General features: G+C 49.9%; 2 protein-coding genes across 2 annotated transcripts in view; one reads left to right on the top strand and one right to left on the bottom strand.

The window, feature by feature from the left end:
• Positions 1-448: 448 nt before the first annotated feature.
• LOC135264166 (TLC domain-containing protein 2-like) lies at positions 449-15,068 on the bottom strand. Its single transcript, XM_064352876.1, has 4 exons — positions 14,366-15,068; positions 13,973-14,055; positions 11,897-11,979; positions 449-950 (listed from the first exon to the last, which is right to left on the bottom strand). Exons 1-4 carry the CDS (start codon positions 14,542-14,544, stop codon positions 579-581), a joined length of 717 nt encoding a protein of 238 aa, XP_064208946.1. The 5' UTR covers positions 14,545-15,068; the 3' UTR covers positions 449-578.
• A 1,404-nt stretch (positions 15,069-16,472) lies between these two features.
• The window catches only part of LOC135264164 (apoptosis-inducing factor 3-like), a 9,761-nt gene continuing 4,683 nt past the window's right edge, over positions 16,473-21,550 (top strand). The window contains exons 1-8 of the mRNA XM_064352874.1: positions 16,473-16,918; positions 18,113-18,200; positions 18,596-18,705; positions 19,241-19,350; positions 19,594-19,638; positions 19,925-20,006; positions 20,591-20,703; positions 21,123-21,209. Of these exons, the coding sequence (XP_064208944.1) occupies positions 16,900-16,918; positions 18,113-18,200; positions 18,596-18,705; positions 19,241-19,350; positions 19,594-19,638; positions 19,925-20,006; positions 20,591-20,703; positions 21,123-21,209 (654 nt within the window). The 5' untranslated portion in view covers positions 16,473-16,899. The remainder of the gene's footprint in view (positions 16,919-18,112; positions 18,201-18,595; positions 18,706-19,240; positions 19,351-19,593; positions 19,639-19,924; positions 20,007-20,590; positions 20,704-21,122; positions 21,210-21,550) is intronic.

Below are 21,550 nucleotides of genomic sequence, written 5' to 3'. Positions count from 1 at the left end.
AAAAAAAAAGAAACAAACAAACAAAAGAAAATCAACAAAAAAGGGTGTTTGACACTAGTTTTACTGCAAATGTCCAGCAGGTGGCAACACTGCTCTTCACATGAGGTTGGTTGGTTGAGTAGATTGGCTTAAAAAATCCAGTTTGGTGTTTTTTTCCAAAAATAATTAAAAGAAAATGTACAAAAATAAAAATAAAAGCAGCATCGCTGTCTGGGTTGCATCGGTTCGTTTAAACCACGTCCTTCACTAGCATGTTCATACTGACAGTTTGTAAAGATGAGCCGGTAAACTTGTGTGTTCGTCGACGGGGGGCTGAGCGGGGGGGGGGGGGCAGACCTGGAGGGGGGGTTAGGGGGCAGACTGGGAGGGGGATGGAGTTAGGGGCAGAGCTGGGAGCGGATGGAGTTAGGGGCAGAGTGGGGAGGGATTGGGGTGGGTCAGAGCTGGGAAGGGGGGCGGAGTTTGATGGAGGGTGGGTGGGCGGAGTTTGGGGGGACAGAGCTGAGGATGGGGGGCGGGGTTTTGGGGGGCATAGCTGGGCATGGGGGGGCGGGGTTTGGGGCAGGGGGCGGAGCCTCCTATTTCTCCTTCCTGCCGTCGCGTCCGGTCTGCAGGAAGTCGCTGCGCAGCAGGCGGCAGAAGAGCACGATGTTCATGGCGGTCATGATCGCCATGCCGACGCTGCCCAGCGTGTAGGCCAGCAGGGGCACGTGTTCGCGGTTCAGCACCAGCCAGCGGGTCATCCAGGCCAGCGTGCTGATGCGGAACACCACGTAGGTGCCCAGGTTGACCATGCTGTTCACCCGGTAGGGCGTGGTCTTGGCCCCGCCCGCCATGCGCAGCATCTGCCGCAGGTGCAGGAAGACGGAGTTCAGCTCCACCAGCAGCGCCACCGCCGCGAAGCCCAGGTATCGCCGCGACAACGCCGAGAGCCCGAAGCAGCTGATCACCTGGGGGGGGGGGAGGGGGAGAGGGGGAGCAGATAGTCAGGACCATGGCTTAAAGCTGAATGTCACACACACACACACAGACACACAGACACACAGACACACAGACACACAGACACGCACACAGATACGCGCGCGCACACACATACACACACACACACACACACACACACACACACACACACACACGCACAGCACACACACACACACACACACACACACACGCGCACACACACACACACGATGTACACCTCGCTGTGCTCTTTTTAAACATTTTCAAATAGACACTCATCACAGTTTCCCGAAGAAACACAAGCATAACATAACTGATGAAAGTCATGTGCATTTCAGTCAAATTACAGAATCCTTAAACTCCACTGGCCTGTCTGTATAAATGATCAGACACAGAGGAAAGAGACACATTAAAACATTTTCAGCACAATTAAAACAAGACTGAAAGAAGGGATCTCTGAGTTGCTTTAAAAACCATAAGAACAAACATCACCCCTGCAGCATGGAGAAAAAACATATATAAACACAAACACAGGGCAGCATACGACTGCCTGCAGCCAAAGGCTTTCTGAAACTCGTCCTGCAAAGCACACAAGCACATCTGCAACGTTTGGGGAAGCCACAAGGGGGCGCTCCAGGTGAATCTAGCTCTCAGCTGGTTTTTCTCCACACACAGCTGGCCCGACTGGCAGGGCCTGCTTGCCCGGCTCATAACCCAACACTGTGCATTTTCCGCCAAACAGATGCTTCTTTGATGAGTCAGGGCAGCAGCGGCCAAAAAAAGCTTTTTTCAGGAAAACGCCCAGGAGCAAAGCGTCGCCCCAAAGCTCAGGATTCTGCGATTAAACGGGGAAAGCTCCGCCCTCCTCTCTCTCCCTCTGTGGGACGGTGTTCCTCTCATCTACAGATGGGGCCCCTGGTCCGTAAAGTGTTTCAAATTTATTTGACTCCCTCATTTGTTTACTGTCTGAAAATACCCAGGGGTATTTTAAGAATTAACATAGTTCTTTTTTTTTTGCATACAAATTTTTTGTTTTGCTCCATTTTACAAATACAATCCCCTGCATACATTCTACAATGTATATAAACACAAAGGCACGCTACTCATCTCCAGAATACTGTAGTTCAATCTCTGAATAAACTGTCATCTTACCATGGAATTCTCAGGAAACAGGAAATGTAACAGGAAATAATTAATAAAAATCAGTGACATCACTGGTGACATCACTGGTGACATCACATTCATTTTGAATGGCAAAGCAAACATGGTGGCCAGCAGCAGCAGGACAGGATAAAAAGTGCATAAGCTACAGATTGAGTTTGTCCCATATGAGTAGGGCCCACAGGCCCTATTGATGCTGCTTATGAAACTTGTTTTTGTGCTAACAGGCTTAGCAGGACGTTAGCACGTTAGCGGCAGAGTGCAGCTGCAGCAGCCTGCACAGGCCCTATTGATGCTGCTTATGAAACTTGTTTTTGTGCTAACAGGCTTAGCAGGACGTTAGCACGTTAGCGGCAGAGTGCAGCTGCAGCAGCCTGCACAGGCCCTATTTGTGCTGCTTATGAAACTTGTTTTTGTGCTAACAGGCTTAGGAGGACGTTAGCACGTTAGCGGCAGAGTGCAGCTGCAGCAGCCTGCACAGGCCCTATTGATGCTGCTTATGAAACTTGTTTTTGTGCTAACAGGCTTAGCAGGACGTAGCACGTTAGCGGCAGAGTGCAGCTGCAGCAGCCTGCACAGGCCCTATTGATGCTGCTTATGAAACTTGTTTTTGTGCTAACAGGCTTAGCAGGACGTTAGCACGTTAGCGGCAGAGTGCAGCTGCAGCAGCCTGCACAGGCCCTATTGATGCTGCTTATGAAACTTGTTTTCAGATGGTTTTCTCCGAACACAAGGTCCAGTGGGAGGGGTGCCCTGACCTGACCTGACCCAGCGATCACATTTATCACACCCTCACTATCAGCACTATCACATGCCTATCTGCACAAGCAGGAAGTCATGCTCCACTGTACACCATAAAAAGCTGATAAGCCATACTGTTCTTTTGGTCCATACACACACACACACACACACTAACACACCTACACACATGTGTGTGAGTGTGTGTGTGTGTGGGTGTGTATGTGTGTGCATGCATGTGTGTGAGTGTGTGTGTGTGTGTGTGTGTTTGGGCGTGTATGTGTGTGCATGCATGTGTGTGTGTACGTGTGTGTGTGTATGTATGTGTGCGTGTATGTGTGTGTGTGTGCATGCATGTGTGTGTGTGTGTAGTGTGTGTGCGTGTATGTGTGTGCTGATGTGTGTGTGTGTGTGTGTGTGTGTGTATTAGTGTGTGGTGTGTGTGTGTTGTGTGTGATGTGTGTGGTGCATGTGTGGTATGTGTGTATGTGGTGTGTGTGTGTGTGTGCATGCGTATGTGTGTGTGTGTGTGTGTGTGTGTGTGTGTGTGTGTGTTCCTCACATTAGTTCCTGCAGTGGTAAAGGACACTGTACACATCAGGGCATCCCACACAGCAAGAGAAAGCAGATTCCTCCAGAGGAGAACGGCCACCGGCTCCGTGCCCACAGGGAGGGGGCACGCTGACCCTCCCCCCCCCCCCCCAGCTCTGCCCCCTCCCCGCAGTAATCCCGCCGGGGGGGGGGGTCTCTGGGCCAGACTGCAGCGTAAGCACGTTAGATCCGTCTGGCATTGGCGGGATTACCGCCACCAATCCCTGCTGATCTCACACACGGGCCTCTGAAGCCCCGCCAAGTCCGCCGTAACCCCACTACTACACCCCCGCCAAGCCCGCCATAACCCCACTACTACACCCCCGCCAAGCCCGCCATAACCCCACTATACACCCCCGCCAAGCCCGCCATAACCCCATTACTACATCCCCGCCAAGCCCGCCATAACCCCACACTACACCCCGCCAAGTCCGCCATAACCCCACTACTACACCCCCGCCAAGCCCGCCATAACCCCATTACTACACCCCCGCCAAGCCCGCCGTAACCCCACTACAACACCCCCGCCAAGCCGCCATAACCCCATTACTACACCCCGCCAAGCCCGCCATAACCCCACTACTACACCCCGCCAAGCCCGCCATAACCCCACTACTACACCCCCGCCAAGCCCGCCATAACCCCATTACTACACCCCCGCCAAGCCCGCCATAACCCCATACTACACCCCCGCCAAGCCCGCCATAACCCCACTACTACACCCCCGCCAAGCCCGCCATAACCCCACTACTACACCCCCGCCAAGCCCGCCATAACCCCACTACTACACCCCCGCCAAGCCCGCCATAACCCCATACTACACCCCCGCCAAGCCCGCCATAACCCCATACTACACCCCCCCAAGCCCGCCATAACCCCATTACTACACCCCGCCAAGCCCGCCATAACCCCATTACTACACCCCCGCCAAGCCCGCCATAACCCCATACTACACCCCCGCCAAGCCCGCCATAACCCCATACTACACCCCCGCCAAGCCCGCCATAACCCCATTACACACCCCCGCCAAGCCCGCCATAACCCCATTACTACACCCCTGCCAAGCCCGCCATAACCCCATACTACACCCCCGCCAAGCCCGCCGTAACCCCATTACTACACCCCCGCCAAGCCCTGCGCCGCACACAGGAACCAAGGCCACAGGCCTGGGGGACGGGGGGAAGCTTTAGCGTGCGGGACCACACTGCCACACACAGAGAAGACCTGAAAACCAACCACAGACAGCCCCTGGGGTGTCAAACTCCAGTCCTGGGGGGCTGCAGAGTCAGCAAGAAGGGGGAGGGGTTCCTTTTAAACTCACTGTTAAGGTGTAAGATCACGAAAATGTGATCAGAATGTTCTTAGCTGGACATTCTAAAGCTGATGTAACAATCACTGTTGAGCAACTGAAAGCAACGTTCTAGAGTTCTAGCACACTGACTTGGACTCTTGAAAAAGTTAAGGGAAAGGGGAGGATGATAGGAAGTCAGGAGCTGAGTGAGTCCACAGTAACACCTGTACCTGTACTGTAGACTCACCTGTAGCCGTCGGCCCAAGCAGACATCCTGTACGGAAACCAGATACTCAGGTTCCAACACTGAAAGTAGTCTCCCTACCGTAGAAGCCAAAATTTCACAGAGGACTCATTCACAGGGCCTGACCAAGGACAGTGCTGTTTTGCGCTCCGATGTACCGTACGTGGGAGAAGGGCACCCCTGAGGGTATGTGTTTGTGTGTTACACAATGTCCCACAGGGGTTCATTAAAGATAAAACCCTATGTAGAGCAATACAGGGCCTCTGACTGCATGCGGGGACCTGCGCCCCAGGAGAGGCAGGAAGCAGACCCTCTCCCTCCCCTACGCCTCCCCTACACCTCCTCTACACCTCCTCTACCTCCAGCAAACTGGCTGCAGCTAGAGCAACACTCACAGAACAGCCTCCACCGGTCCACTCTGGCAGCGCCTCGTGTTTGAGCTCTGTGAGCTGAACGCAGTGTTCAGGAACTTGTGTGCAGGGGATGGTGAGTCACTAATGCTAACTCATGTCTGGGACAGGTTACGCATCACGGGTACTCAGGGCAAATCAAACCACAGGGTGTGGTGTGTTGTGATTTTATAATGAGCACGACAGAGTGGTGTGCTGTGATGTCATAATGGAGTAGGACAGAATGGTGTGCTGTGATGTCATAATGAAATAGGGCAGCGTGGCCTGCTGTGATGTCATAATGGAGCAGGGCAGTGTGGTGTGCTGTGACGTCATAATGAAACAGGGCAGTGTGGCCTGCTGTGATGTCATAATGGAGCAGGGCAGTGAAAGAAAGCAGTGTGTTGAGTAGATCTGGGTGTATGAAGGCTCTGCAGAGTAAGTGGGCGTGTGGGCGTGGCAGCGACGCAGGAGGCAGTCCAGCGCGGAGCCTTCAGCCAGGGGCCACAAACTGCAGCCCTGTATCCCGCGGGAACAAAATGGAGGAAACAGGTTCTGAGAACCAGAAACACTGCATGCTTGACCCAGCAGTGATCTCAGCCCTCAATCCATTCCTCAGCCACACATCCTGTACAAGCCCGAGAGAGAGAGAGAGAGAGAGAGAGAGAGAGAGAGAGAGAGGGAGAGAGAGAGAGAGAGAGAGAGAGAGAGAGAGGAGAGAGAGGAGAGAGAGGAGAGAGAGAGAGAGAGAGGAGAGAGAGGAGAGAGAGGAGAGAGAGAGAGAGAGAGAGAGAGGGAGAGGGAGAGGGAGAGAGAGAGAGAGAGAGAGAGAGGGAGAGAGAGAGCAGGCTGCACACAGTCAGAGACACTCTCAGGAGTCACCACATCCTCCTCTCTCCACATGCTGTGGCAGCCCTGGGACACAGATTTTAGGCTATTTGTGAGTCCATGGCAGCCCAGCAGCTCAGAACAGGGGGACAGATCCCACTGCTGGCCAGAGTATTTCTCTCAGAGGATCAGAGTTTGCACAGGGTTTGAGAGTTTTAGCGACTGCACATCCACGAGGCCACAGAGATGCCACAGACCTACAGTACGTGTCCAGACCGGCAAAAACAGAAACAATCAGATCCATAAAAAAAAACAAAAACCAAGCAGTTACACAGCATGAAAAGGTGCGCCAGGTATCAATGCATGGGCAAAATCACAGTGCAGAAATCCTGGATTACAGTCAAGGCCCGGGAGCGTGTGGAAATTTCTGGAAATAACCACAACTAATTACAAATAATTACAACTGACACACCCCAAATTTCACTGAAATCTAACAGGTCGGATATCTTCCAGAAACGCCATTTTTCATGCAGTGTCAGACACGGTCCTGAAGTGAGAGGTAATGTTTAAGCTCTGTTTATAGAGTTCACAGGCCCCCATTGCCGTGACAACCCCCCCTGACCCCCCCACTAACCTTTGACCTGAAGGAAGCCATATAAACGTGGTACGAGCGGTCGAAGTCTGAGGGCACGTGAGCACGAAATCACAGGTGAAAGAGGAACGGAGAGGAGGGGAGGGGGGTCCGGGGGGGGGGGCATTATACATAACCATGCAGGTTATGACATGACATAACTCTACAGGCATAAAGATAACTCACAGGGAGATAAGGCTGTAAACCAATCCCCTCTGCAGCGGCAGTCACATGACCTGTGGGGTCGGAACTTCAGGCCTGCAAGAGACCCATCCACACAAACATTTCAGTTATTATGATTATAATCATCATGATTATTATCAGACAGTCCCCCAGTCTTCAGAGGGTGGATCTGTCATGAATTTACACACTTTATATAAGAGCTGCTATTTATCTGCTTAAACGTCTGAAGAGTAGGTTTTTTGGAATCTTCTTTTTTTTCAAAATTCTAAGCCAGTGTTCTAGAACTCCACTGCTCTCAATCACCGGTAGCGATTGTTACATCAGCATTAGAATGTTCAGCTAAGAACATTCTAATCGCGTACCTGTGACCTCACGCCTTAAAGGGCTGAAGGCCAGCCAACAGAGAGCCTAGACAGAGTGTGCAGCAGTGAGCAGCAGCACTGCACAGAGATGTCGAAGCACTGATCTTTCCTGATGGCACGCTGCACCAGCCCCGCTGTGGCGCTCTGGAAGTGCCTGAATCTCCACCCATCCATCCGGTTATTCCAGTTCTCCGAATGGCACCAGACTGGGCGGGGTGGGGGGCGCGACAGGAGGTGTGTGGGGGGGGGGGACGGGGGCGGGTACCTCCAATGGCGCCCCTATAGAATGTTTTTCATATCATGGAGGTTGCCAGGCAACTGCAGCATCGAAATATGAGACACTGCATCCTGTATGTTGTTTTTTTTTTTTTTTCAAATACCTTGCAAGGTTGCTGTGGCAACTGCGGAGAAACTGCTCATATTACACAGAACTCCAACATCATATTTCATAAAATCAACCTGCCATCCTTCCTTCCAGCAAGCGCCGCCCTTGTGGTGGAATCCAGTCCTGGCAGCAAATGAAAAAACACCGCTCCCGAAATCTGCTCCAGAAACTCACAGCACACAGGCAGCGGCTCGTCCTCTAACAAGTTTCTTTTTGTTTTGTTTTACTTTATTCTACAGCAATCATTTGCAAACCACGGCTCTAAGTTATTCCACATACACACTTTGCCAGTCACAGCACTCAGTTTGACATATCACTGCTTCGGCCAAGAAGAATAAAACAGTTCCTCAGTTTAAATCAAGTTTATCTGCAACCTACAATATGTCCACTGTGAGTACTAAAGAAGCACGCAAAAAGGTTTTAAATCTGGTTTAAAAAAATGTTATGAGTTACAATATGAAAGGTTTGAAAACCTGTTATTCAAGCCAACTTTCTCGTCACACACACACACACACACACACAAACACACTCACACAGACACACATGCACTCACAAATGCACACACACACACTCACACAGTGACCTCCCTCCCTATGGGGGGTGGGAGGCAGAGATCGGCCCCCCCCCTTAGGCATTGTGCTCCAGTGGAAAACTCCAAGGTGAAAAACTTTGGGATTTCCTCTTCCCCTCAGCCAGAGGAACACAACCCGCCTACAGCCTCATAAAAACCCCCTGGCCACTGGCCCAAGCCCCCCCCCCCCCCTTCGGGCCCTGAACTGAACCCCCCCTCACAGCAGAGCACGCACCAGAGAAGGCCATACAGTTTTCCTCATATCCATACAATATAACAGCATAGTAACAGTATACTGGGTAAGGAGCTGGGCTTGTAACCTAAAGGTCACAGGTTCGACTCCCTGGGTAGGACACACTGTACCCCTGAGCAAGATAACCTGCACTGCTTCCGTATGTAACCAGCTGTATAAACGGATGCAATGTAAATGCTGTGTAAAACGTCAGATGGATAAAATAAGAGCGTCTGCTAAACGCCTGTAATGTAATGCACCCGTGACTGTCTATTCATGAATGACAACCTGCTCCGAGCTCTTCCAGAGCACCAGGATCTAATTTAAGGAACACGTGGGACAGGAATTTAGAAAATAACCGAGGGCTGGGAGCACTCCACCCGTACGAGTCCGTATCTGGGACATGCTGGAGGCGTCCAAAAAATCAAGACAGGAATTTGTTGTTCCAGAGGCCCTGGAATGTGGGAATCCCACAGCAACACACATGGATTCCAGAGAGACAGAGAGAAGGAGAGAGCAATTCAAAGAACAGCAATCCAGTGCAAGGCTCAGAGCTGTGATGTCATAATGGGGCACGAAAGGGCAATGGGCTGTGATGTCATAATTGGGCACGAAAGGGCAATGGGCTGTGATGTCATAATTGGGCAGGAAAGGGCAATGGGCTGTGATGTCATAATGGGGCAGTAAAGGGAAATGGGTTGTGATGTCATAATGGGGCAGCTCACAGAAGTCTGCCTTTTATCAGACCCCCTAAAAGGAAACCAGACTCTGTTTACTGTGCTGACAGGGAGTTAGCAGTGTGTGATAAAGAGACAGTGCTTAGCTGCAGAACATCCTACTGGATCAGCATCATGCAAAACTGAGGTCCCCATAATACAGTGTAATCGTGTTTTATAATATGGTTGGAAAGCCAATGTCATGGGGAACAAGTTGGTGTCTCAGCTACAAATGTTAACCCGGTGTGATAGGCTTACAGAGATACCGCAAGCAGGATCACTGATGTACTGCTTTGTCATGATTGTGTCTTTATTTGATGACTTGGAAGTGTTTCCTTGTGGAGAAAGGAGGAAAGTGCAATGGTTCAGGGAGACTTGTCAATAAGACCTCCTATGCACCATTTGTGTATGGCCATCTCAATGCACACACATTTGCACCATGGTGTATTAGTACCATTACTGAAAAATACACTGCCTTCACTTTAACCGGGCATTTCTTTTTGACTGTTAAAATCAGGTCTTATCCAGTCCTGAAGTGAGACTCCCTTAGCATGTTGAGTTTCTGACTCCTCCTCTCAGACTCGTGCTCACCCGCACACAAGCTCACCCGCACACCAGCTCACCCGCACACCAGCTCACCCGCACACAAGCTCACCCGCACACCAGCTCACCCGCACACAAGCTCACCCTAACCCTAACCCGCACACCAGCTCACCCGCACACAAGCTCACCCCGCGCTGAAAATCATTGCCGAGGTCACCAAACGTCCCGAAGCAATTCGCCAGGAACTCAATAAGCGAGTCAGACCGTAAAGCTGTTCTGCAGGAGGAGACCACAGACGGAGCCCTGGGACTGTGCAGGAACAGCAGAGGCACGCACCACGGGAGCTGGACAACTCGATAACCAGCGCTGCTCTCCGCTAACTCGTAGCATTCCCCGAGCAAGACACCACAGCCGAAGACAGGTCCGAAAGCGCTGGCCAGAGCAAGCACAGCTCGATCCCGAGACCCGGGTGTAAACTAAAGGAGCCACACCCACGGGCGCTCGACGACAACCTGACCTCACAACCTCCCACTCCAGCACACCTACCTTAGACCCACAACCTCCACTCCAGCCACGTTTGACCTTTGACCTCAAACCTCGTCCACTCCAGCACGTTGACCTTTGACCTACAACTCTCCACTCAGACGTTTGACCTTGACCTCAAAACCTCTCCACTCCAGCACACCTTACCTTAGACCTCACAACCTCTCCACTCCAGCACGTTTGACCTTTGACCTCACAACCTCTCCACTCCAGCACGTTTGACCTTTGACCTCACAACCTCTCCACTCCAGCACACCTTACCTTTGACCTCACAACCTCTCCACTCCAGCACATTTGACCTTTGACCTTTGACCTCACAACCTCTCCACTCCAACACACCTTAACTTTGACCTCACAACCTCTCCACTCCAGCACGTTTTACCTGACCCAACTCACTCCTGACTGGACACACCCCTCACATGCTGGAACTCAAACAGGCTCCTCAGATCCTGCTTTACCCTAAATACTTTAACCCTGTAGACCCCAGTGCAAACCCACCAGATTAATCACCAACTGGATTTTTTTGGTTTTTTTGGTGCATTGTCACAAACAATCCGGGTTTCTGTTTTGTGTCTGTTTTTTTGGGATCTAAAGAGTTAACGCACTCCAGACGCAGGTGTGATGCCCTTTACCTGTCTGGAACACCTTAACAGCACACCTGTCTGCTCCCACCCTCACGTGTACTCTCCAGCCACCTTTCCCTCCTCCCGCCGTTAAACGACCCAAATGTCAGGAAGAGGGCGCCTTCCTGCCCTACAGGCTGAAAACCTGTTTCTGGGTCTGAGACAGAACACAGGGGGCGTCCTCACCTGTCTGTCCCAGGTGTCTGTCACTCGCCTGCTCGACGCGGACGCGCTACGTTAGTACATAACAGGCACTTAGCAGACGCTCCAGAGCGACTCACACAGCATTTACACACAGCATTTACACTGCCTCCGTTTACACAGCTAGAGGGGCACAGTTCGGTTAGCAGCCCCTGTCCGGAGCGGGTACTAAAAGGGGGTTGGGGGTTGGGTGGTGGGCTTTGAGGGGGGGGGGGCTAAAGGAAGAAGGGAATGAAAACAAACTTCATCACCTTTCCAGCCAGACTCGTGTGCTATTTAAGGCCTAGCGCAGCGTACTACTGGAGAGCCTGATCTGAAGTGATACAAACCACAGCCCCTTTACCGAGACTGGGAGGCAGCTGACTCTTCACCCCATCATCCTTCACATCGAGCGGACGAAACATGACTTTCGTCAACCCGCCACACAGCGACAAGAGCTCTGTGTGACTATTTTACACCCTACAGGCCGCACAGTACTACAGTAGAGCCGCTGACTATTTTACACCCTACAGGCCACACAGTACTACAGGAGAGCCACGGACTATTTTACACCCTACAGGCCGCACAGTACTACAGGAGAGCCACTGACTATTTTACACCCTACAGGCAACACACATATGCCCTGTGCCCTGGTCTAACTGTGGCCTGTTTTAGCTGGACCTTGGTTTAGCCACGCCCTGTTGGTGTCAGGCAGAAGGACCTACCACCGAATGGTGAAACAGCAGCTCCCAGGACTGGCTGATCTTCTGGTTCAGCACCATGTCAGAGAAGTCATGGATGAAGTACCCTAGGGAGGAAAAAAATAACACAAAAAAAAACAAAAGTTTTTTTAAACAGAGCTTTTATGCAAGAGCATCTCTGGAATTACTGATTTGCTATGGTTACCACAGCTACCCTGGCAACAGCAGAAACAGTAACTGAGGAGCCAGGTACTTGGGGAGGGGGGAGAGAGGGGGGTGGAGCAGTGTACAAGTGAACAAGTTCATCTCCCTTTCTGCATGTGGAGAGCGTTTCACAATCAAAGACAACAGTCCAAAGGGAGGCGGTTACCGTGGTGATATTATGAGGGCCATTATGTAACTGGACGACAGGAAGCCCATTCTCCATTAACCCCGTGGTTACTTTCCAGAGGCCTTTTAACTCCTCACCTCCGATCTGTCGTATAAGCAGACCAGCCAGCCACCAAGTCTAAAACACCTGACACGTGTCAGACGCACAAGCGTGTCAGACGCACACGCGTGTCAGACGCACACGCGTGTCAGACGCACACGCGTGTAGCCAGGAAAGCCATGAGCACGGCTCCACGCCAAAACACAGGTAACAGACCTTTCCGGTTTTGACCAATCAGAAGGGGAGGGGTTTGTGTATGTGGTGTGGCAAGGGGGCGGATACCACAGATTGTTTTTACTCAGCACACATTCAGCTCTTACAGGCTATCCCATCTGCTTCCTAACTGCAGGAGGTTCTAATGATGCATTACAGTGCAGAACATCCATTACCCTGCCCTGTATCTGGCCACGCCTCCTCGTGAATATTCATCAGATGCATCCAATCGGAGTGTTTGGAGTTTAAGGGGACAGAGACAGAACTGTCAGTATGATGAACATTGAGTCACCTGGCGAGTCTATAGAATCAGTGAAGATATCTTGCATGTGCTCTCTGATCTACACCTGTCTGTGTGACTACACCTGTTCGTTAGAAGACTACACCTGTCCATGAGATGACTACACCTGTCTGTGAGACTACACCTGTTCGTTAGAAGACTACACCTGTCCATGAGAAGACTACACCGGTCTGTGAGACTACACCTGTTTATGGGAATACTGCACCTATCTGGGAGAAGATTACACAGCCTCAGTCCTGCCAAGTACAAGTTAATATATTACTGGACCGTGTCGCATGCAAAAGGAAGAGGAAACAGGAAGAGTTACTACACATCTGTTTACACAAGGGCGCTGCCAGAAATCTGTCCCCCACACACACACACACACACAAACGCACACACACACACACACACGCACAGACACACACACACACACACAGACACACACACACACACACACACACACAAACGCACACACACACACACACACGCACACACATGCACAGACACACACACACACACACACATGCACACACACACACACACACACACACACACATTTGTAGCAATATTTTTCCAGACAGTCCAAGACCGTCGATGCTACCCAATGGTTTACATGTTGTACGCGGTCACGTCAGTATTAAGCAACGCTTTCCTCTGACCAACATCACTGCCTGTGTGTAGTTTTATTTGACGATAAATTAACTTAATTATACCGAATAAAGAAAAAAATAACTGACCTAGTCATTGACTGACCAATGCAATGCACTATTAGTTTTGCGCGTTTAAAAAAAAAATTATAACCTATTCATACATATCACGAAGTGACACACAACAAAGGCTATACAATGGGTAGAAACAGATGACAGAAAGGCGAGGATGATCAACGGTTTAGCGCGACAGACAGGTATAACCAGATTAAGCACGGTCTGACTGAACAGTGGACTATTTTAACTGCCAATTAATTCATTAATTCAACCGGGGGGGGAGGGGTGTTACACAAACGCGTTTCATAACAAAGCCCTCGCGTGGTTTCCATACCGCCATCATTAGGGTAAATCAAGTTGCACGCGCTAATAATACTTTTTTCCCCCATATGGAAAGGCTATATATTTGTCTTTTTATTTATCGCTCTCGACTCGCAAATGAATCTCAAGTTCAGTCTCCGCACACTTACCGATAGACACCGAGACCAGCGCGTGCGAGAAGACGGAGTGGGTGGATATGAGGTCTTCGGCCATCTGAGGATGCAAGTAGAAGCTACGCGGGGGAAAGAGGCAGTTAATTTCCACACCAGCACTGAACGCATGTATTACAACGCTGTAATGTTATACAGTCTGCAGGTTTCAAAGACTACAAATAAACAACGATGAAGAAAAAACCCAAAAACAATTCCACGTGAGAGGAAAAAACCTCCACCCAACCGCCACACAATCATGAAAAACAACAGACAGCACACCCCATTCGGAAGCACACTAATAAATATTATTAATTAGGTCTAATGGATATTATTAATTAATATCAACCATCGAGACCGATGGACGGGCATGGGAGCCGGCCATACACTCACCAGAGCACAGCCCAGATGCCAGTTATGAGACTGTGCACGAAAGAAGTGGCGATGTTTCTCCATTTCCAGGCGTTTCTGCGCGCGGCATCTGGCATCGGGAGCCTCTTCATTCCCGAGTTCGCGAGCTTGAAAAAGCCCACGGAGCATCCCGTCGTCAGAATAACCGAATGCAGCTCCATTAGGGCAGGACCCCTGGGGTCACGTTCCACTCCAGATGGTCTGTACCGCGCGCTTATGAAATTCCTCGCTGCCTTGCCGAAATAAACTTCTCTATTTTGACCTTGGTTCAATATTTAACAGATTTCATTCTGCTTCCGAATTTCTTTCCGCAAAATCACGTAGATGGAAACGTAAACAAGACGACCTGTTCCACCACCGGCTTGTGCATGTGCCAGTCTCCGTCCGTGGGAAAAAGAGGAATGTAAATTCGCTTTGAGTATGTGGTGCGAATATTTGAGGTCCGCTGTTGTAGTTGTAATTGGCTGTGGAACTTTGTTTCCTTTAGTCAACAGTCTCCGCCCCACGACGGAGAAGCGAGGTTACAAAACTCCGTCACGCGTCTCCCTCTCCAGCCTTTGTGCCCTGCCTGACGTCACAATGTAAACACCGAGGAGAGCGCTCCACCCTTTTCCACAAAGTTCAACCAAGAAAATCACTGGCTTTCCTGAAAACCCGTTCAGTTTCGCAACAGCAAATGCCGCTTGGCACAGTAGACCTAAACGCAGCATGTCTGTGTCTAGAAACGAAATTATTCAACAATTTAAAGAATAATATTTAAAAAAGTAATCATGTATTATTTTAGCTAAATTATTCAACAATTTAAATAATTTAGATTAACAATGCACTTATTATTTGCATGTATTTAGTTGAAAGTCGCTGTAACAGCGACGGGCACGGCTAGAATTTCAGCAATTCACTATCTGCTGCAGTGACAGCAAACTATTCATTGTGTGTTTTAAAACAGACAGCAAAACATCCTGGAATAAAATCACTGGGGAAGAAAACCCGACTTGGTGAATGGAAAATTCCACACGAATAGTTGCAAGACACGTCCCACAGGTTAACCAACACAATCGTAGAACTAGTATTCTTCTTTTCTTCCGCACGACTTGTATGTAAACTTGAAGGGCGTGCTGTTATTTAACTACACGGTTTTTTTCTCGCGCCCCTGAAATAAGAACACTTTGTGTTGAGCAGAGCGACACCGCCTGGCGTTCGGCGACAGCTCAGCGCACGTGCGTACAGGTGGTCTTCGCGATTGTCCGTCTATTTTTCTGTTATATTCATTGGGGGATATTAATGTTTTATTCCCCTTCAAAATAGATGATACAGATTATTATGTTGTCTGCTTTAAAAGATGTGATGCATTCGTGCTCACAGGGTATTGGACCAAATAAGGCTCCTCTCAGGGGATTCAGTCGCATTTTAGTGGAAACAGAGTAGGCTAATAACAATAGGCTAATAATAATAAAAGTAGTAATAATAACAACAACATTTATTATTCTTGTTATTATTAGTAGTAGTAACAGTATACTTTCATAGATGTTTTAAACGCACTCTATCGATAAAAAAAACGGATGAGGATAGCTTAGATCCTCTTTTTCTAAAAGCTGCGTCTCCTTTTGCCGCAGAGCACACATATATGTGGGCTAATCTAACCCTAATTTCAGTTGAAATCCCCAACAGTACGGAAAGCAGCCTATGTAATCCAAAATGCATATCACGAGCGAGATCCCTGTGAATTAAAAATAACTATTTCCCTATTTCAAAATTGCAGTGCTCTCCCCCCAAGGCGTCCATAGGCCTAGCTAACGATGTCCGACAAGGATGTCATTCCACAGCACGTTCCGCTGCTCTGGGATGTGAGACGGTTTTTTTTTTTTTTTTGTCGCGTCGCTGGAGCAACTGCGCGTTTAGTTGTTATCGAGTGTGTGGACCACTATACAGGGGTAATACGCGGAGTTGTTGAATGGTGACTACAGGTGGCGGCGCGTTGAATGGCGATGATTGTCGCAAGATGTGCCGAGTCACGCACTTTGTCCCCACGTTCGCCACCCTATTGTTAGCCTGGTTGCTTTGTCAGCCGTTCTCTATTCTGTTTATGTAACAGCGAGTGCTAATACCCCGCGTCCGTTACATTTGTAAAGACACTTCTAAACGTCACTCGATTCGTTTTCTTTTGTCCCGTTTTATTTAATCGGTTTCCAACAACGGCGTCCGCAGACGGAAACGTAGCGCTAACAGCTGTAACAGTGCTGCAATAAACTTTTCCCCCGTCCGCCAAGCGGCCTGCCCCGCGCCCCTGAAAACATCCAGAGCACGAGGTCGGTAGGAGGGGGTGCTGTTGTTGCCTGGGTTACGGGACTCAGTTCCATCCCAATTGGTCCACTGTCGCTTAAGACTGCGTCGCAGCCGACAAGTGACACGAGACTCTGGACGGCGACCTGCTTGAGGGCGGATTCTTCCATGAAGGGTCACTGAACGGATAACACTATTCGAATTAACAAGGTCGCGTGTCTGTCGGGACGAGTGAGATGTCTGGGGGACTTCCAAGTGAGTAAAATGAAAGCATATATTATTATCCTGTGATCATGTAGGCTACTTAGCGCCGCACACATATTAACGTCATCATGTCTGTCTAGTGGTGTAATTTCTCACCAAACTAATTCAAACTCACAAAACGTGCGTTTTGTTTAGAAGCCTCGCTGTGTCTTTCTGAAGTGAATTATATTTATCTCTGTAGACAGCGCGAGAGGACCGCGGAACACAGTGTGTCACCTTATGTCGCCTAATGGGGTGTTTTAGGGGAATGGCGGCCTTCATGCGTGTCGGCTAAATCCACTCATGGGAACGGGAGATAATTTTTTTCTGTGACAGAACAGTTTACGTTATTTTCAACCCTTTCTGACGTCTCGTATCACAGATCCGAAGCCGTAAATATATTGATTAATTGATCCGCTATTTCCGAGTTTTGATTCAACATTGTCGCAATGCTTCCATAAAAGTTGTCCCGTGGCCTACGCAAAAAAGAAAGCAAAACGCTGATGTCATTGGGAGCGGTCTGGCACGTACAGCTGTCGATGGGGTCCCGTCGGCCTGATAGGTACTCGATTAGTATTTCCGTCAGAGTGTATTACACCTCAGAAATTACGCTGAGTTGAGGCCTACCACAAACCGTACATTTTCCGGCACTTTATCAATATCGAATGAAAGTATCAGTGCTGTTTAAACGTTCCATGCATTCACAAATGCATTCAAAACAAGAGCAGATAATTTCACTGATGATTAAAGTGAACTCTTTTGCATATAGGCTACTCGAGAGAGACCCAGGGGAAAAAATTGTAATATTTAATTTTTTTTTACAAAATGCAAGTGACTGGGATTGCAAAAGCATGTTGGCGTGAAAATATTTCCTAAAATCCTATTTCATATTTGTTAAATGTCCCTTGTGGTGTAGTTTTAGGCACAGTTGAATATGTGGTTCTCGAGATTAAGAGCAGAGATTCAGGTCCCCTGCAGGAGGCAAAAATGAATTGTCTGGCCTCAGGTTTTTGGGAAATCAAGATGTTTTCTTTGTGGTTCTGAATATTTTCTGCCCCCAAAATGAGCCTGGGTCCATGATCCATCTATCCTTAGTCAAGCTGAAGCCCCTCACATTAAAGTGATGCCCAGGAACAGATTGGAGGGGTGGGGGTCAGTGTTTGGGCACAGAACCCTGCTCAATCTGGTTTTGCGTTTCCCCTCCAGCCAAAACCAGCCCGGACCCCGATCCAGATTCAGAGTCGGAGGAGGTCACAGAGGAGGTGTGTCTGGAGTCTGAACTCCAGGACGGAGAGTAAGAACCACTGGCACACCTGCAGCCTGCTCGCACCTCTTACTCACCTGCTGTCACCTGTCCCTTACCCGGTGGCACCTGTGCTCACCTGTCCCTCACCTGTTCTTATCTGGTCTCACCTGCTGTCACCTGTCCCTTACCCGGTGGCACCTGTTCTTACCTGTCCTTTACCTGTTTTTACCTGTACTTTACCTGTGCTCACTGGTCCTTTACCTGGGTTCACCTGTCTTTCATCTGTTCATACATGTCCTTTACCTGGTCTTACCTGTACTTTACCTGAGCTCACCTTAGCTGACCACAGATGATATGGCATTTGGCTGGCGATTGTGCCCAAATGGATTTGTTGCCTGGAAACGGCCAATCAGAAGCAGCCCTGACCGTGTGCTCATCCCCAGGATGATGGAGGTGGAGGTGGGACACCACAACGTCCTGCTGGTTCGCAGTGGAGGACACTACAGTGCCATCGGGAACCAGTGCACACACTATGGGGCTCCCCTCAGCAAAGGTGAGAGGTCAGAGTTCACAGGTCAAAGAGCAGCACTCTGGGTCTGTACTGCTGATGGGGGGCTGTGTGTCTAGTGCTGTGTGTCTGTACTGCTGATGGGGTGCTGTGTGTCTGTAGTGCTGGTGGGTCTGTAGTTCTGATTGGTCAGTAGTGCTGTGTGTCTGTACTGCTGATGGGGTGCTGTGTGTCTGTACTGCTGATGGGGTGCTGTGTGTCTGTAGTGCTGATTGGTCAGTAGTGCTGTGTGTCTGTAGTACTGACGGGGTGCTGTGGGTCTGTACTGCTGATGGGGTGCTGTGTGTCAGTAGTGCAGTCAGTCTGTAGTGCTGTGTGTCTGTACTGCTGATGGGGTGCTGTGTGTCAGTAGTGCAGTCAGTCTGTAGTGCTGTGTGTCTGTACTGCTGACGGGGTGCTGTGGGTCAGTACTGCAGACGGGGCGCTGTGGGTCAGTACTGCTGACGGGGTGCTGTGGGTCAGTACTGCAGACGGGGCGCTGTGGGTCAGTACTGCAGACGGGGCGCTGTCTCTGTTGCAGGGGCGTTGTCGGGGAACAGGGTGCGGTGTCCGTGGCACGGGGCGTGTTTTAACGTGAAGACGGGAGATCTGGAGGAGTTCCCCGGCCTGGACTGCCTACCCTGCCACAAGGTACCCCACCCACCTGGGGGGTCCCACACAGGCTAACCCCCCCCCCCCAGGATACCCAAAACCTCACTGTCTCTATCACCTGCTGAAAGATCTCTAACACACACACAGACACACCAAACATACTCAACCCACAGCTCTCTACATGGGCAAACTGCTTTCTCTGTGAACCACCCCTTATTGAAATATCCAAATGTTGTTGTGCCATTTCTATTGGTGACTGATTTTTATTTATTTTTTTTAAAGGTAGAAGTCAGAAACAGCAAGGTCTTTGTGTCAGTAAACAAACAGGTAAACTACAGCTATCAGCTCTGTTTATGTTATATATCATGTGTGTGTCAGAGGGAGAGGATGACCTTCTATGATGTCATAAAGAGAGAGCAGGTGGCATTTAATGATGTCAGAAAGAAGCAGGACTCACCTACTATGATGTCAGAAAGGGGGCAGGACTGATTACCTTTGATGTCAGAAAGGGCTGTGGTTTGCCTTGTGTGATGTCAGAAGGGGTGGGGTTAATCTTGTATGATGTCAGAAAGGGGGCGGAGCTGACCGCAGCCCTCTGGCCTGTTCTCCAAAGTCTCTGAAACAGAGGAAACGGGTGAAGGAAATGGGGAGGAGGGACCCGGGGGTGATCCACACCATGCTGCTGATCGGAGGAGGTGAGGAAGGGGCCCTGTGAGGCAGGAAAGGGGGAGGCTTCGCCTGGGGAGTGTAGGCCTGAGGTCCACCGAAACCTGGTCCTGTAGAACAACTGGGTTCTGCTGAGTTTAGCTGTTACTCAGCACTTAACTGATCAATTAAAGGAATTGATTACATGGAAAATTCAGCTTCCCTGGTTGTTGAATTTAACCCTTTGAAGAGTAGGTTTTTTGGAATGTATTTATTCAAAATTCCAAGTCATTATTCTAGAACTCCATTTCTTTCAGCTAACAGAAGTGATTGTGACATCAGCATTAGAACGTTCAGTTAAGAACATTCTAATCACCTGATTGTGACCTCACGCCTTACTCACCTCAGAGGGTTAAAGTGAAAATAACAGCCTGCAGGTCGCGTGGCTCTGCAGCGCCAGGGTTGGGGTTGGTCTGTCGTCGGCCGACTCCAGCGTGGGGGCCTGTCTCACCCCCCCCATCGCCCCGCCTGCAGATCCGCGGATTGTTCTGGAAACCCGCCTCCTGGCGCAGCGTTCTCTGTTTAAGTAAAGTGCTGTTTTCCTGAACGTGTCCGCTTCCTTCTGTAAGCGCAGGGTCGGCCTCCTTGGTCTGCGCCGAGACCCTCAGGCAGCAGAACTACGGCGGCCGCATCGTCATGGTGACCAGCGATGACCTGCTGCCCTACGACAAGACCACGCTCAGCAAGGTGCGGTGAGGGGGCGGGGCTCAGGAGAGGGGCGGGGCTGGGGAACATAGGACAGCCATCAGCTGGCAATTCTGTACCAGGACATTACATTACAATTCTGTACCAGGACATTACATTACATTACATTATAGGCATTTAGCAGACGCTCTTATCCAGAGCGACTTACACAACTTTTTTTACGTAGCATTTTACATTGTATCCATTTATACAGCTGGATACATACTGAAGCAATGCAGGTTAAGTACCTTGCTCAAGGGTACAACGGCAGTGTCCTACCCGGGAATCGAACCTGCGACCTTTTGGTTACAAGTCCAGTTCCTTACCCACTGTGCTACACTCCGTCCTTACACCTCCGTCCCGACAATATGTGTCCCACATATCTGAAGCCCCGCCCCTTTCTGTAACCACGCCCCTCCCAGGTGATGAACGTGCAGAGTGACAGCATCCTGCTCAGGCAGATGGAGTTCTTCCTGCGGCACGACATCGAGGTGTGGCTACGGAAGGAGGTGAGGAACCCTGCCGCTTATAACCCGGGGGTTTCGTCTAAATTAAATATATCCAAAATCTGTGAAACTATCATATTAAAACCCGCTTAATCTTCTTCATGTGTTATTACCATAGATATTATTATAGACTATCCCTGATTATCAGATCCATATTCTTTGCATTAAAAAGAGAGAGAGTATGCCACAGCTTCATCCAAATCAGAGGAAAACAGTCACTGTTACTGTGTCCTCTGGCCCACCCTCTCCTCTCCTCTCCTTTCTTCTCTCCTCTCGCATCTCTCTCCTCTCCTCCTCTCCCCCCTCCTCTCTCTCCTCTCCTCGCACATCCTCTCCTCTCCTCT

The sequence above is a fragment of the Anguilla rostrata genome, chromosome 9 (assembly GCF_018555375.3).
Source record: "Anguilla rostrata isolate EN2019 chromosome 9, ASM1855537v3, whole genome shotgun sequence".
Classification (NCBI taxonomy): domain Eukaryota; kingdom Metazoa; phylum Chordata; class Actinopteri; order Anguilliformes; family Anguillidae; genus Anguilla; species Anguilla rostrata.
The sequence above is the reverse complement of the archived record's forward strand: the minus strand, read 5'-3'. Positions and strand labels throughout refer to the sequence as shown.

Coding starts and splice junctions, on each gene's coding strand:
- LOC135264166 (XM_064352876.1), bottom strand. CDS start 14,544: ATGGAGCTGCATTCGGTTATTCTGACGACGGGATGCTCCGTGGGCTTT. Junction 14,056..14,365: donor GGCATCTGGGCTGTGCTCTG/GTGAGTGTATGG, acceptor TCCCCCGCGTAG/CTTCTACTTGCATCCTCAGA. Junction 11,980..13,972: donor GCTGGTCTCGGTGTCTATCG/GTAAGTGTGCGG, acceptor TTTCCTCCCTAG/GGTACTTCATCCATGACTTC.